The sequence below is a fragment of the Malaclemys terrapin genome, chromosome 4 (assembly GCF_027887155.1).
Source record: "Malaclemys terrapin pileata isolate rMalTer1 chromosome 4, rMalTer1.hap1, whole genome shotgun sequence".
Lineage (NCBI taxonomy): Eukaryota > Metazoa > Chordata > Testudines > Emydidae > Malaclemys > Malaclemys terrapin.
Window position 1 is genome coordinate 73618663 of NC_071508.1, and position 17627 is coordinate 73636289.

At 43.0% G+C, this 17627-nt stretch overlaps 1 protein-coding gene across 1 annotated transcript in view; it reads left to right on the forward strand.

Annotated features, from left to right (window-relative positions):
• Positions 1 to 17627, forward strand: part of TRIM44 (tripartite motif containing 44) — a 96711-nt gene that overhangs the window by 34352 nt on the left and 44732 nt on the right. Inside the window, exons 3-4 of the mRNA XM_054027072.1 lie at positions 2884 to 3123; positions 7921 to 7940. Coding sequence (XP_053883047.1) covers positions 2884 to 3123; positions 7921 to 7940 — 260 coding nt within the window. The remainder of the gene's footprint in view (positions 1 to 2883; positions 3124 to 7920; positions 7941 to 17627) is intronic.

Below are 17627 nucleotides of genomic sequence, written 5' to 3' on the forward strand. Positions count from 1 at the left end.
CCACGCCGGGCTGAGCAAACAGGAAGGGGATTTTTAAAATTCCCAGGGAATGTAAAGGGTGGGTCACATGGTCGGTTACCTGAGGCCAAGGCAGTAGAGTTTGAACTGATGACCAGAGTGGCTAGAACAGGCATTGTGGGATACTGCCGAACTGGGATACTGCCGATACTACTTCTGAAGGCCAGTCACAGTGCATTGGGCGGCCACACTGGAGCTGCAGCGGCAGCGCAATACATGCTATTCCTCTCGGGGACGTGGAGTACATGCAGCGCTGCAGCCACGGAGATACAGTGCTGCAAATGTCTTGCCAGTGTGGACGGGGAGTGAGCTACAGCACTGGGGGCAGCTTTACAGCGCTGTAACTCGCAAGTGTAGCCAAGGCCCAAGTTTCAGCGCTGTAAAGTGGCAGTGTAGACGATGCACTAGTGTTGGGAGCCGCGCTCCCAGCACTGATAGCTACTGCCCTCATGGGGGTGCTTTAACGTTGGTAGTGAAGACATACCTGTAGACTGCCACTGCCTGGGCTGTGGATAAAAAGAAGACTTCAACCTCCAGGGCTGTCAGTCAGGGACCTTTCTTCAGAGCTAATTATCTGTTTAAATACTAGTCTTGCAAAATTGTGCCCTTCCAGGGTGAGCAAATGACTTTTTAAAAAAAATTAGTAAGTAAAATCATTAGTCTATTCATCAATAATCATCATGGCAAAGGATGAACAGTAAATTTAATGCCAGGATTGTATATTTGCAGGACTTTCTTTGCCAGACTGATAATTATAGTAGAGAGAGAAAACTACTTGAAGTTCATAAACAGAAGGCTACTGTGGCAGTGAATGATCTAGTTCCAATTTCTGTACTTAGTTGGTGTGGCCCTTCTTTGATATCCATATCCTAGAGGAACTACAGGGAAAACTATGTGCAATGTATCTCCTCTACATCTTCTTTGAAGAGTCCAGTGAACAAAACTGACATGTTCATCCAGTACCACTTGCGCAACTAAGGGCTTATCTGCACATCCAAGGCTGCAGTGATGCAGCTGCCCCACTGTAGCACTTAGGCTATGTCTACACTAGAGAGCTTACTTTGGCGCAGATGTACTGATGCAGTTGCGTCGCTGTAAGATCTCTCTTGTAGCTGCTCTGTGCTGATTGGAGAGAGTTCTCCTGTAGACATGAATCTACCCCCAGTGAGTGGCGGTAGCAATGTCGGCAGGAGAAGCTTTCCACCAACATAGCGCTGTGCATACTACTTCTTATGCCGGCATAATTTATGTTGCTTAGGGAGGTAGAATATTCCATATCCCTAAGCGACATAAGTTTTGCTGACATAAGTGGTAGTGTAGACATAGCCTTAGTGAAGAGACTACCTTCGCCGACAGGAGAGCTTCTCCTTGAGAGGCAGTAGCTAGGTCAGTGGGAAAAGCTCTCCCATCGACCTAGCACTGTCTATACCTGGTGTAACTGCATCATTCAGGGATATGGACTTTCCACACCCCTGACCAACATAGTTGTACCAGCGTAGGTCTGTAGAACAGACCAAGCCTAAGGGCTGGTCTACACTACGGGGGGGTGGGGAGGATTGATCTAAGTTATGCAACTTTAGCTACGTTAAGAACATAGCTGAAGTTGACGTACTTAGATCTACTCTACTGCGGTGTCTTCACTGTGGTGTGTCGATTCCCCTTGCACTTCTCGTTGAGGTGGAGTACCGGAGTCAACGCTAGAGCGATGAGCGGTCGATTTATCGTGTCTACACTAGACACGATAACTCGACCCCCGCTGGATCGATCGCTGCCTGTCGATCCAGCCCGTAGTGTAGATAAGCCCTCAGACAAAGTGCTGTTTTGTTGTTAACTGCTGGGTCCTTCACCTTGCTGCAGTAGCAAACCTTTGTTTATCTCGAGTCTGTCTTATGCCAATTTTGAGACCTTCCAAATTAAAGTAATTTCAATAAAGTAAAATTATTTTAACTGCTTTATCCTGATCTTTGGTAAATGAGATAATGTCCCACTTCCTATCAGGTAATTGATCTTGTCAGGTTTATTAAGTATGGTTAGCTTTGACTCACCACACCTCTGAATCCATCCGTCATTTAGCTTACAGGGATTAATGCAGGACTCTTTGCTGCGCAGAATCTCCTGTTTAAATATAGAGCCAGACCTCTACATTTCATGCCGCTAGGCTAGAAGCGTAGAGTTGGGAGCAACCTGAGGCCTGGTCCCCACTAAGTCCCCAAATCGGACTAAGGTACGCAAATTCAGCTACGTTAATAACGTAGCTGAATTCGAAGTACCTTAGTCCGAACTTACCGCGGTCCAGACGCGGCAGGAAGTCTCCCCCCGTCGATGCCGCGTACTCCTCTCGGCGAGCTGGAGTACCGGCGCCGACTGTGAGCACTTCCGGGATCGATTTATCGCGTCTTAACCAGACGCGATAAATCGATCCCAGAACATCGATGGCGTGCCGCCGGACCAGCCGGTAAGTGAAGACTAGGCCTGAGAGTTAGGGGTATTGAAGGCTGTACAGAAATGTGAGGGAGAGTTACGCTGCTGCTGGAGTGGCAACAAAACTAGCCTAGCTGTCATCCTTTCTATGTGGGGAACGAACTCCATGTACAGATGGTGATCAGAGATTCACTTGAAGGAGGAGAACGATGACTCCTAATTTGAAGGAATGGGGCTCTTCTGGAAATATTTTGTAATAGACTTTTGTTTTGGGACAAACAGGTGCAGCAATGGAGAAGAGATTCTCAGATGCCTGGGGAGCAGGGACCAGTTCAGTGCTTTGCCTGCTTCCAAACAATCACTGAAGGGGTGATAGCTCAGACACTTGCACTATAAAGCTGTTCTCTAACAAGCAACGTTCTCTCCCATGTGTGTGATCTGCAGGTGACTCGGAGTGAGATGAAACTGTGTGTTCAGCAAGAGTTTGACACTGTACGGCGGCTGGTCTGTGAGGAGGAACGGAAAGCTCTCCACCTAGTGGACCTCCAGGAAGCGGTGGCCACTGCTCATGTGACAGAGGTGCTGGCGGAAATCAACGTCCACATGGCAAAGCTGATGACTGAGATGGCAGAGATCAGAAGGCAGCTGAACACCTTCAATGAGTTAGCCCTGCTCAAGCCTGAGGTAAAAACTAAGAGCAGATGAAATGATTATGGCAGGAGGCAACACAACATTGTGATGGATGCAGGAAAGAAGTCTCCCCTGTTGCATATGTCAACATTAAAGATGCCCACAAATGCCACTAAATATTTGACGTGATAAGCCAAGATGCATGTAATAGTGCAGGATGAGTTGTGCGGTCATATTGAATACCCACATTCTTTAAGTGGTTAAAGGGGCACAAAGCCAAATGCCTGTAACCACTTAATAGTGGATTTCTAGTGTACTGTAGTTGTAATTTTTGAAGTGTGCTATTGCTTCGTAAAACATCTAGAGAATGCTTTAACATTCTTGTAAGATGGCTAACAAGTGGTGAGCTTCAGGGTTATAATAGCCAGCCAGCCTGCCCTCACCCTCACCACTCCACCCGGGATACCCATTTTTTGCATAGCAGGGCAGGACTGTTGTAGATATAATAGTGCATGTGCGTTCCTGGGAAAATGAAACACCTAGGACAGTGATATTCCATCCTTGGTTCTTAAACTACATGTAGATCTCACAGCATCTGTGTCTGATCAGCACTCTTCTCCCCCTATTTGGGTTCCGAGTTTGGGATTGGATAAACAGCCACCCAAAATTCATCTATAGCCAAACTCCTTGCGTGTGCACACCTAACTAAAAAAATCTCATGTAACTGGCATTTCTGCTTCTAGTCCTCATTTGAATCCTGAAGTGCAAAGATGGGGATGGGAGCAGGGCAGGGGGGATTATGGTTGGGGCAGGGAAAGGGGAAGCCTATTCAAACACTTCAGATGTGTACAGCTTCAGTTCTAAAAGCCTGTAGTGGGTTTTTTGTTTGCTTTTGTTTTTCCCCAAACCAATTTGCCTCTCCCTTGTCTATCACTTTACCCATCAATTTATGCTTCCTCTGTCTTCAGCACTGTAAAAGCTTCATAAAACACTAGCTTTTTTGAAGTATTCATTACATGGTGAATGAAATTCCTGTAACTGTTTAGACTATATAATCATATGGTAACTTGATATATGCCTGCTAAGGGAAGCCCATTCTTCACATGTGGGCTCCTAGGTAGGTGTGTACATCAATGTGGAATTATGCTGCTTTTGTTATAGTATCAACCAAAGGCCCCAACCAAGATCAGAACCCCTTTGTGCTAGGCACTGTATGCTTAGTAAGAGAGAGTCCCTGCCCCAAAGAGTTTGTAATCTAATGTTGAACACCTTTATAAGGCCCACGTATGGGAATACAGATTTGCAGATTAAAGATGTATGGTTTTAATTCACATAAGTTTTCCTTTAATCCTCTTCATAGACAGTGGTTGAAATTCAGCCCTGGTGAAACTGTAGCTACTTCCCTGGAGTTACAGCAGGGATGAATTTAAGAAACTCAGGTTGGAAAGAATCCCAGTAGGTCAAGAACTAAAACTTGAACTTTTTGTGATGCTCTAGGAACAAATTAATTCTGCTCAATATCTTTTGATGCAATTGCACCTGTAATGTAAAGGGAACTGAAGACACTCTGATAGCCGAGTTGAAACATGGTTCGTGGCTTGTTCAGGGTAAGCCCCTGGCGGGCCCCGAGACACTTTGTTTACCTGAGCGTCTGTAGGTACGGCCACTCACAGCTCCCAGTGGCTGCGGTTTGCTGTTCCCGGCCAATGGGAGCTACAGGAAGCAGCGCAGGCCGGGCCATCACTTCCCGCAGCTCCCATTGGCCAGGAACGGTGAACCGCGGCCACTGGGAGTGCGAGCGGCCATACCTGCGGACGCTCAGGTAAACAAAGCGTCTCGGGGCCTGCCAGGGGCTTACCCTGAACAAGCCGCGAACCGAGTTTGGGAATCCCTGCATTAGAACCTGTGTTCAGTTGCTATTTTGCAGCTGCTTTCACATTATTCAGTGAACTGCCACCAAAGTGCCTACAGCAGTGGTACCATGAAGAGATTTTTTTCTCCAGCAGTGAGAAAAGAGTGTTGCTAAATCGTGACACTAGCCATTTTGACACTGGCACCAAGAGGTTGTGCACTTAAAGTGAAGGTCTTAGACTCATACAAAATTCTGATTTTAACTGTTAAGGTGTCTTGCTTTCACCTCTGATGTTTCCTCTGAACCAAGCTTTGAAGAACCTCCACCTAGCACAATGGGGTCCTGGTACATAACTGGAGCATTACTGCAATATAAATAATTGCTTTGCTACCAATCCCTGTTTACAGATCACCGTCTTGAATTTGAGTCACCACTGGCTTGAACTTTGTGCATTCCAACTGTGCAAAGTAGGTCCAATTCTCAGTTACGCTAAGGCCCCTTTACACTGCTCTTACAACATAACAAGACTCCTAAATAATTCTGGGATTTAGGGGGGGGCTCCCAGCCTGCTATAGCGCTGCAATAGTAGGCAGACCCAGCTGGGAAATAGAACTGGGAAATGTGGCTGGAGCAAGTTCTTTTCTGGCTATTCTCTCCTTCCTGGGAGCCAGGGGAAACAGAGTGCACATTAGAAAGGTTAGAATAACCCTGAGGCTAGTGTAGTTTTTCTGAGGGCCAGACAGAGCTCTGCCAAGCCCAGAACACAGGGAATTCAAAGAAAGCTTGAAGCCATCTTTGCCCCAAGCACAGTGATTGCAAAGTAGGTATAAGAGTGCTACTGATCTGCTTTGGTAATCTTGTACCCGCTTTGCATTCCTTCGTATAATTGTATATGACTACATCAAGTGCAAGGCAGTGATTGAATCAAGTCTAAAAAACCAAATTCTGTTCTTGGTTACAATTGTACAACCCTAGTGGAGTCAACTGCCTCACCAAGGGCAGAATTTAACCCTCTACTTTAGAAACCATGGAGCAAATCAATCCGTGTTTGGAATCCTTTAACTTCAGTGCCATTACACCTGAGGTTGAGTTATCCCACTGTGTGCCGGAAACTGAAATTTGGATTCACTGATGGAACAGCATGACTTCTGGTAGGGTTGTGAATTAATTTGTGTCTGGAGTCTCCATGCTTAGTTGTAGAATTCAAAGTGAACAGTCAACTTCTCATTATTCTTTTGTAAATAAATATGGTTTTGTAGAATTTTCAAAATTCCAGTGGAAAGTTGGTGTGGGGGAGGAAATGGGGTGTTTTTCCTAAAGGAATAAGCCTGGCCCTGTGGAACTTGCAGCCTAGTGTTGGTACCTGAAAACCTAAAAGTGAAATTGATTAGAAACCCAATTGTGATGTCACTTACACTGAAGTAAATCTGGAGAGCAGAATTAGACCTGACTATAAACAGAAGTGAAGGTCCAAGCTGAGAGAAATGAAAGGCACTAGAAAAATAGCATCAATAAGTAACAAGAAAAGTAAATCAAACTGTTTGGAATTCTCTTAATCTAAGGTTAGATTAGTAACCTAGGGAAAAAAACATACTTTTTAAAAGCCTGACTGTGCTTTTAGCCTGACCATGGCCCTTAAAAGTTTTCTCTGTCTGTGGTTGGAAGGCTGATTGGCCCATGTCAATCTTGGGTGCAGCAAGAACAAACCAAAGTCTGCTTCAGCAGATGGGCGGTTGGTTACTGACCTCAGATACGCAGGTGAAAGATACTGGGGTGAGCAACCAAATGTGACCATGATTCTTTGCTATGGGGGATGGTTGATGTGGAAACATTTCTGATGGGATGCAGAATAATGACTTGACTTGGGGCAGATGACAGTCCACACAATTGCCGCTTGTGCATATGTCCTTAGCTTTGCTTACAGATAATTTTCTCCTTTATAATTATCTAAGGTAATGTCAAGTTTTTGTCCATCAGGTGTCAGCTGTTCTATAAGGCAAATGATTTAAGTATTTAAAGATGTATTGAGGTATGCTGTAGATGCGTAGTTGCCTAGTTATGAAAATCATGAAATTGCATGACTACTCTGATTTATATAATATTCCATATCCGACTGTCCAAGCAATCAGATATCAAAGCTTGCTTAACATAGCTCTTTTCTTTTGCTTTTCCCTAGGGGAAGGCAGTGGAATGGGAGTGTTGTTTGTATATCCCTATTGTGGAAATACTGCAATTTGCATGGAATTTGTGACTGATGTAATTGCACTGCTCATGCTGTATTAACATCTGATGTAAATAGTTTTACTGCTCTGTACTGAATGAATAGCTTTAATGACGACTGACTGATTCCTTCGCGCACCAGTTTTACATCTGTGTACTTTCATTGACTTCAGTGGAGCTATTTCTTATTTACCAGTGTATGTGAACTGCAAATCAAGCCCAGCATGTTTTGCTTTATATGCAGTTACTATTTAAACTCCCCTATGTATATATAAATGTAGACTATCAGATGCTAGGTAATATTAGGCCCTTGTGCATTTACACACAGTCTGCTTCCACACATACTGGATATCTGATCAACCTGTCTGCGTAGCAGGTAACAGGATGGTGTTATCACAAAGGGATTGCATTGAGCCTGATTCTCCTTTGGTGCAAGTGGGAGGAAAATGGGGACTAAAGGGTGTGAAAATATTTCAACTGTATTGGAAGTTGATGTGATTGCGTACTGCTGCAAGATATTGGGCTACATAGGCTTTATAATAAACAATGACCTATCCCTCTAGATCGCTGGTGAAGCCAAGTCTGTGACTTTTAAATGTGATCATGATGACCTCAGCTGTTGGAGTATAAACACATTCCTGCCTTTAAGGACAGCCAGCCCTGAATGTGCCTGTGCAATAGTAAATAGCTTACAAAAATGTTTGCTTCTATCTGAAAAAACAGTTTTCAAAGTGCTGAACCCAACACTGCTTTTGTTTTTGTTTTTGTTTTTCCTGCAGAGCAACGATGAGGAACCCAGGTAAGAGTACTTCATTTTTCTGCTCGGCTGTAATGTCTGAAATTCCATTTGAAAAGCAATATGTCTTTAGACTAAAGATTGTGAGAAGTAGCATAGTCCAATGGACTGATCGTGGGACTGAAATCCAGGAACACTAGAGGTCTAGTCCTAGTTGTGCCTCTGACTCCCTCCACAGTCTTAGGCAAGACTCTTCTGTCAGAATATTCAAACTTAGGTTCTTAAAGTCAGGCAGGTAACACCATAGTTAAGCTCTCTAAATACATGGCTTGATATTCAGGGATCCTTAACACTGGCAGCTCCCGTTAGCTCCAGGTATATCTGGATTTGGCTTAGTATTTGTTTTGGAACCAGTTTTAATATAATATAATTTTGTTTCTGTAGCAATCCAGGCAGGGCAAAAATTTATTAAAGCTCAGTGACTGTAAAAGAAGCTGTCGTTCCTGGCCTTACCCAATCCATTGCAATGTAAAACTACCTAACTATAAAGCAGTTTTAAAGAATATGAATGTGTGCACCACCACCCTTTACAAGAAGGATCAGACCTGCTAGACTGAATGTCATAAACACTATACTTTTCACAGAGATTCTCCTTTTAGCTTTGGTTGAGTAGGGGCTTGTGCTTTTGGAGCAGGAAAACTTGAGTTTATGCTTAGCTTGTGGCCATTGTTGCAGACAAACTTCTTACTTTGTTGTGGGATAAAGTAAACTGAAGGGGCCCAATCTCCTTTAATCTCATGTTACAGAGGTGAACAAGTACAATGAAAATCAGTGGATGCTGACCGCTGTGGTTACTGTTACATTATGTAACTCTTATTCAGTCCTAAATTAAATATGTTTACCTTCTTAAAATGAGAAAATACATGCATGCTGAAATATTAAATCCAAGAATTAGAAAGAAGGGGGGAAGTGAATTGTTGAATGTAGGGGTTGGTCCATTATCATATTTTCAACAGTGGCCAGAGAAAGGTACAAGAAACTTCAGAAAGCAATTATGAAATAACCAACTCATTGCCCTAACAAGGAAAGTTTCTTACTACCCCCCCTCCCCCCATTACTTAGAAGTGGTCTGATGTCCCAAAACGTGAGGGTTTATAACCTTTCCAAAACTAAGTTATTTCTTTAATCCTGACTATCACAACTCTGAATATTCTTACTATCCAAATAAATGTCCAAAAATTGTAATCAGCCTGCAAATTTTTGCTTTCTGTGAGGGTTTCGCTTGGGTGCCCGAGCTACTGAACTCCAATTACATTGTGTCTTTTTCGGACCTGTTTTGGACTGCCTTATAACTTTTTTTTGGTATGTTGTGCTTCTTGTTTTTCTGATTACAGCATGCTTTTGCGCAGACCCACCTGCAGGGCAGAATCTAGGAAATGGGGAAACATCTGGACAATGTCAGATGCAACCCTTAGAAAGTCCTATTTTCTCAATTAACGTTCTTTATTTTAGACAGCCCTAGTTAGTGCAGGCTGATATGGCTTGTTCTAAGTCTTCCTCTTCTTGCCTTCCCTTTCTTTTCCCCCCCATGGCTCCATTTTGTTCTGCATACGGGGTGTCTGGTTTAATTCTGTATGGGGCACTTGGCATTCCTACGCCTTTAAGGATATTGGTATTTTACAGACTGCCAGTTCATTGACACTCAGGAAAGTGTTACATGTATGCTAATAGTCTTCAAAAGACTTGTAGCATTCTACATATGTAGGATCCTAAATGAACAATTGACTCTGTGGATGGGCTGAATTGGGGAGTATGGTAAGAATGAACAGCTTAAGGTAATGGGATGATAGAGGTAAAGCAGGTCTTCATGTTCTATTAGTGTGGGACTTTTGGTCTGGCTGCAGATGGTTTAGTGTCATTTCAAGATTGTAGCCAGTAGGCAACAAATGGTGTTAAGTTGTTAGAACCCAGTGACGCATTGCTGCCTTCATGGAGATGCACTGGTGTACTCATTGGTACTGATTAATTTGTTTATGCTGAGCTTCTGTCTGACTGGATCTGTTGTAACTAACACTTCGGTGCCAATTGTTGCTGTTCTTATTCATTCATTTATGACATTCTCTTCACCATCGCTGAAAGCCTACTGCATCTTGTTGACAAAGGTGTTGATAACAATTTTGGAATGCAGCTTAATGTAAGAGAGAGATCAGGAGAGGCAACAACGCTTCTCTAAAGGGGGGAGTAGAGTTAAAAATAACACTATGAATTGCTATTCTAATTCTTGCACCAGCTTGGATTGCCTGGAGCCCAGGGCAAGTAATGTTGTGCCAGTTGTTATTAGACCATTCCATGCAGTGTTCACATTCTTTCTCAACAGTGTTAATAACCCAAAAAAACTATGGCTGCACTGTGGTACACTGAAAATGTGGAAAAAGTGTAGAATTGACATTTTAATATCAGAATAACCCAGGGGTTACTGTGCTGATTGTCTGGTTAATAAAAACCTCAATTCTTTCAACACATCTGAAGCTGTTGCAGAGTCAAGGGACCCTGAAGCAGATTTTAGGTCCAATGTGCCATGGAGTAAATGAGATCTTGTGCATAGATTGAAGTAGCTGGCCATGGGTCTGTCTACTCCAGCAGAGGGAGAAGCAGCAGCATCAAAGGCCACCTAGACCACTGAAGCAGAGCCACAAGAATAACTGGGTTAAAAAAAGAATTAGATAAGTTTGTGACGGATAGGTCCATCCATGGTTGTCAAGATGGTCAGGGATGCAAACCCATGCCCTGGGTGTCCCTAAGCCTCTGACTGCCAGACACTGGGACTGGACGACAAGAGATGGATCACTTGATAATTGTCTGTTCTGTTCATTACCTCTGGAGTGTCAGCACTGGCTGGTGTCAGAAGACAGGATACTGGGCTAGATGGACCATTGGTGTGACCCAATATGGCCATTCTTATGTGGTGGCCCAGGGAGTAGGAGAGGCCTCAGCTTGTCCAAAGAGTAGTGGTGGTGGAGAGAGGTCTCAGCTATTGTATGGGTGGCCCTTTCCACTACCACCCGAGTTAAAGAGTGACAGGACTGTCAAGGCCTCCATATAAGGGTATTCCTAGGGGCTAGACTGCCTTAATCTAGCCCATGTACAAGTTCACATGTGTGTTTGATTTTTAAAAGGACTTTATCCATGTTCTTTGTGGATATTAAAAATTTCATCAAAGAAAAGAGGAGTCCTTGTGGCACCTTAGAGACTAACAAATTCATTTGGGCATAAGCTTTTGTGGGCTAAAACCCACTTCATCAGTTGCATCTATGAAGTGGGTTTTAGTCCACGAAAGCTTATGCCCAAATACATTTGTTAATCTCTAAGGTGCCACAAGGACTCCTCGTTGTTTTTGCTGATACAGACTAACACGGCTACCACTCTTAAAAATTTCATGGCCCTCTTTGTAAGAGGAGGAATTTGCATTGGTGTCCTTACCAAAATTTCCTTTCTCTGCCTCTCTACTGTTGCCTTCCCTGCTGAATGGGGTTTGCATTTTGCTCATGCTCTGTTTCCAGTGGAAATTTAAAATGCCATTTCTCTGGGCTAAAGGGTTGTCTCCTCGTGACTTCGCCCTTCCCACTTACCTCCAAGCCTCCGTTTTGTAACAAATGGCTTAGTATCTTATATCACATCCATGCTTTCTTTAGCCACTTCACCTTCCATATATGCAATACTAGTATCAGATACTCTGGATGCTGTGCTTTGCAATAGCTGAGCTACAAGGCTTTCTATGCTGCTCATATCCTAGGATTCAGAATATAACCCATCATTATTCTAAATAGCAGTGACTGAAATCCCTGGTGAAAATGAAGAGTGATGTAAAGCAAACATGCACAAAATGAAGCGTGCACCCTACTATAGTAGTGTGCATGCTGTATGGAGTCTGCACATAGCTCACTTACACTGTAGCAATATTGGATAGTAATTTTCTCATGCACTTTTATGATCATAGGTTCTTATTCCTGCATCATTTACAAATACCCTTCAATGTGATGAATAAAGGAAGAGCTTGAGAGTTACTTTGGGCACCCATCCAACCCTACAGCCATCGGAGCCCTAGCTTTACTAAAGCTATCTCCGTGACAGTAAAGAGATATTAACAGGATCCCAGAAGAAGAGTAAATTATAAACAGGAACAATCTGCTCACCTTACATAGAACAATTTTGAGTTAATAACCCGCTTTGCCACTAGGGAGTAGTTGTCCATTGTCTTTCCATCTGTCCTTATTCGTCTCTCTCTGATTAGAACTCGTTTGGGCGGGGGCGTATGGAGATGGAGGTTTAACCAGTGCTTAGTCATTTTTAAGAGGGTTTTTGCCGAGGGCAGACTCGTAAAGCGGACAGCAATTTTCCATCTTCTGCCTGCTATTCCTGGTTCTTTCAGTCCAGGTGGGTTTCTTATCCTCCTTCTGTCTGATCTGGAGGTGAAGTAGGGCACTGTATAAAACTGTCATAAAAAATTTCCAGCCTAAACACAAAATCTAATCGCCCACCCTTAGCATGATGATGAAAAAGCAAATGGCATTTTATTTGCCCATCAGATAAAATTATTTGCCTTAAACTTTGTTTGTTAGATGACACTACCAAGGCTTCCAGGCTCCATATAATACCCTTACAACTTCTCCTGCCCCCTACATAAGCTAGCCTTGCTTTAGGAATATAACTGTAATACAAAACTGGCACTAGGTGTTAGGAAACTAAGTAATAGCCTTAAGGTTCACAGTTGCTAGAATATGCCCCCTTAATACGTCTGTTCAGAGCTCCGTATGCAGGGCTAGTCCTGGTTATGCTTTAAAATTACGGCCTCTCTCTCTTCAGAGAGCCTTTTGCATACTAGCAATATAGGGCCAGATTCTCTTCATAGAGCCTTTGCCCCAGTACAACTCCAGTGAGTTAAGTGGAACTGAGAGGGTATAATTGAGAGGAAAAGCAGGCCCATGGTATTTAAATAAGATTAACATTTTTGTGGGAGTGGGTTGACAAAGAAGACAGTGTCTATATTTGTGACTTGGACAGTAGGTGTCTTGTTAGAAAGCATTTGTTTTTTCTTGTCTGCTGTGAGTTGCTCTGACACACAGTGTGCTCCATAAAGTGATCAGTTCATTGCACTCTGAGCAGGAATGCTAATGCAGCCATTTTATTTCTCTGCTGTTATGAATTCATTGCTTGGTTGTTGCATTACCTTCGTTTTGGTGGGCTTCCTCGTAAGCCCAGACATATGGCTGTGATACTAGGGAAACAGAGAGCATGTGAGAGTGGAACCATTTATTATTCTGAGAGACCTTCAAATACCCGTGTAGGACTGACGTAAAGAAACTCACCTGCCACGCTTCAGCAGTGTAGGGCGAGCAGGATCTTTTTTTCCCTCTCCTCTCTTTTCCCTCAGTAGGATGAAAAGTGGGGCTACTTTATGTGAGCTCTGTCTCTAACAAAACCTAAGCAGTAATTGATTTTTCAGAGCATAACAGCGTGCTAATTACAATGCTTTTTATTTTGTAAGTTTCAGCATGCTTCCAAGAGAATCCTGTCCACACCAGAATATCTTAAATGGTGCCTCTGTAACACTTATTGCATCTGTTTAATGCTGTGAGCATAATTCATGATGGCTCAGGTTGGGGGGTTAGGGAAAAGAGTTGTGGGTGATGTGGTAACTGTGTGCCCATTTATGGATGTTTAGACTGGTGTATCTGAAGGGGTCACTATGCAGGGAGCACTCCAGTAATTACTTATTAAGAAAAATGGCTGTATGCCCTAGAATAAGATTCCTCCAAAGTCTCTGAAGCCAGCACCAGAACTGGCCACTCTGTGATGGGTTGGATCAAAGAAACCCCCTTGGGAGCTGCCACCTGATGTACCAAGACTACCTCTGCTCCTGCTTTCCCTGCCAGCTCGGGACCCCAGCACCATGTCTTGCTGAGCCAGACACACCCGTCTGCTCCAGCAAAGACCCAGGGTCTGAATTACTTGCCCCAAAGTTGCAGGCTTCACTGAAAACAGCCCAACTCCCAATGGGGTCTAAACCCAAATCAATCCGTGTTACTCTGTATAAAGCTTACACAGGGTAAACTCCTAAATTGTTCTCCCTCTGTAACACTGATAAAGAGAGAGGCACAGCTGTTTGCCTCCCCCCCCAGGTATTAATACACACTCTGAGTTAATAAGTAAAAAGTGATTTTATTAACTATGGAAAGTAGGATTTAAGTGGTTCCAAGTAGTAACAGACAGAACAAGTAAGTCACCAAGCAAAATAAAATAAAATGTGCAAATCTGTCTAATCAAACTGAATATAGACAAGATCCTCACCAGTTCCAGAATGCTCCCTTTTACAGACTAATCTCCTTTTAGCCTGGGTCTTGCAATCACTCACAACTCTTGCACATTGTCCTTTGTTCCAGTTTCTTTCAGGTATCCTGGGGAGTGGAGAGGCTCTCTTTAGCCAGCTGAAGACAAAATGGAGGGGTCTCCCAGGGGTTTAAATAGACTCTCTTGTGGGTGGAGACCCCCACCTCACTCCTATGTAAAATCCAGCTCCAAGATAGAGTTTAGGAGTCACCTGGGCAAGTCACATGTCCATGCATGACTCAGTTTTTACAGGTAGCATCCATTGTTTACATGCTACCTTGAATGTCCTCAAGTAGACTTATGTAGATTGGAGAATTCCAAGATCCATTGACCTTTTAAGTGTTTCTTGATTAGGTACTTAATTTCAACATTCCTTTCTCCAGGAACTGACCAAATGCTCTACTAAGGTTATTTAGAAATCAAGCCAGTACACAACCAATATTCATAACTTCAAATACAAAAACGATACATGCATACAAATAGGATTAATAGATTCAGTAGATCGTAACCTTTGAGATATGTTACATGGCATATGTAGCATAAAACACATTCTAAGCATATTTCCATAAAGCCTTATGGGAGGTACCATCACACATTCTACGGTTTCTTTAAGAGCAGGTTCCGTGGTGAATTCTTTATATATTGTTGGCCTTAACATCTGATGGTCCCATGATAAGAAGACATCAGGAATCCGTGAGCTTGCTTTCTCAGCCTCATTTAAAGGTAAGGTAGGCCACTGGCCTCCTCCAGCTCAGTAAAGACTAATGCCACACCCCAAATCTGTTCAGGGCCTTCCTTCAGGGTACAGTTTTATTCCTCAACCATAAGACTCACAAAGTAACACCAAATAAAGCTAGTCCCCATACCAAAGCAGGCTGTGGGGGCCCAGAAGCCTCTTTCCCACTACTCCAGGGCCAGCCACAGAGAGCCATCTGCTCCCCACAGCTTGCTTGCTCAACTGAGACACTTGTAGGCTTGTATAATTACTTGATCAGTCTCAGCTGGGAAGTAGCTGATCATTCACAGATGAGATTGAGCCCCCACTTCTTTAAAAGGGTCAGTCACCCTGTGACAGGTAGCATTTTACTGAAGAATCAGAATGCAGTATTCTCCTGCCATCCAGCAGCTGGTTAATCTGACTGGGGACTCTTAGGCTTGGCCTATTTTTTAGTATATAATTGTAATAACTGCTTTGAGGTTCTAGCCATAGGTGAGCTAGTATTTCCTCCTCCTCCTCCTAATAGTCTGCATACCAGTTATAAACTAAAACCCTATCCCATCTTCATGGAGAATGTATGACCTTTTTAGTGATGCACAAAGAGAGGCATTTAGTCAGAAGTCTGACAATTGTTAACTTTAGTTTTGCCACGGACAGAACTGGCACTTTAAACTACCCTGACTGACAATGCCAAGATGTTCTTTCAGGAGCATAGAGTTTTCACTTTTCTAACGTTGCTCCATTCACCTTACCCTTATCTACCATGCATCTATTTGCTAGGGCTTTTGGGGTAGGCTGTTAATACGGGTGGGACAGGAGTCTTTAATGTGGGCATAGTGTGGCTGTATGTGCATGCTTAATTATTGGCTGTCTGATCCCATTGCTGTGTGGGTTTAGCTATGAGGCTATTAAATTGAGTGTCATTTTGAATAATCATCACGGTGTCTAGAGCTGAAGTAGATCTAATTTTTTTTTTTTTTTTTTTAGTGTTTCACTTTAGTACCCAGTCTTAAACATTATTCATGCAGATTTCAACTTTCTCTACTCATGCTCATGTCATATGGTTCATAATAAAATTTCATATTTATTTTATGATCCAACCAGCTGGTGAACTCAGTACAGGGCAAGAATGAGAAATCCTGATGAAACCTTTATATGTCTAATCAAAGCAGGCATTTACACTGGGATATTCTTGCCGGGGTATTGTCAGTGACTTCATCCTCTGCATTGCTGGAAGTGCAGACCTTACTTTGACTTATTAATTTCTCCCACTTACTGAATCTGATCTGATTCATTTTTAGTGAATACAGTTACTCCTTTATGATCTAATAAGGGATGTTTTTTAAATACCTTAGTTTTCTTTCCTGTTCAGCTACTTGATGGACTTTCTTTTTAAAAAATTTAAATACATATACTGAGGACTTTGCTCCCTGTTTCCAGTGTTGTGTAGAGCACATGTCTGCAGCCCAGGGAATCTGGGACTATCTCTTGATCAGAGCAGGGTTACAGCTGCAGTGTCTTTATATAAGACCATTTTAATACAATTCAGATTTTAAAAATACAATAAGGAAGTTACTGATTAAATTGCTATTTCCTTAGAAGTAGCATACTTTTCTCTGCTACCTAGTCTTACTTGACTTGTGAAAGTATCTTTTAAAATTCTGGCAGTCATTTGTAATACATCCCATGGAGCACCTATGCAACTCAGCACAATTAATGTAACATTAATGAGAGGTGACACTGACAGGTAGCGGACCTTACTACTACTACTTAAAATAGTAGAGGAGAAGAACGATTGTTGCTTTTCAAAGCTACAATGACTTATCTGTCATCCCAGGGGGCAGATGGGGCAGAGGATGCTCAGAATCCAGTGAAGAGATGGCATAAAGTGTGTCTAAGGGTATGTCTACACTGCAGTTAGATACCCATGGCTGGCCTGTGCCAGCTGAATTGGGCTTGGGCTAAGGGGCTGATTAATTGCACTGTAGAGGTTCAGGCTCGGGCTCTGGGACCCTCCCACCTGATGGAGTCCTAGAGCCCAAACCTCTACACCGCAATTAAATAGCCCCTTAGCCTGAACTCTGTGAGCCCAAGTCAGCTGGCAGAGGCCCAAAGCAGGTTTTTAATTGCAATGTAGACCTATTCCAAGTGCTTGCAAAGGGTCCTGGCCTAATCTTCTGCATATGTAAACATAATTTCCTGTGGGCCACAAAAAATAGGGTATTACTGCAATCTCTCAGCAAATGGAGTATTTGTTCTTGTCTTCCCAGTTCAGTTTCTTTTTTTACATTACTGCTTCCTGGAGGCTGGATGGTCACAGACGTGTTATCTGATGGATATATATATATATAATATTTTTATTTTTTATGAATTATGTTCTCAGCTGTTCTCAGGCATAGTAAACAAGACAATATGACAGAACTTAATGAGCTGGCCAGGCACATTCAATAGGACAGCTATTCTGCTTAAATAACAAAGTGCAGCTGAAAGCTCTCCTGGTTTCCAGGTGTATCCAGTTGAATACAACTTGACCAGCATCTGCAAAAGTATCTATTTAACAAACACAAGTGGGAGAAAACGGGGGGGGGGGGGAAATGAGCATTTGGCCAACTATCTTGTGTGCAGGTCCTGATCAGGTAGGTGTG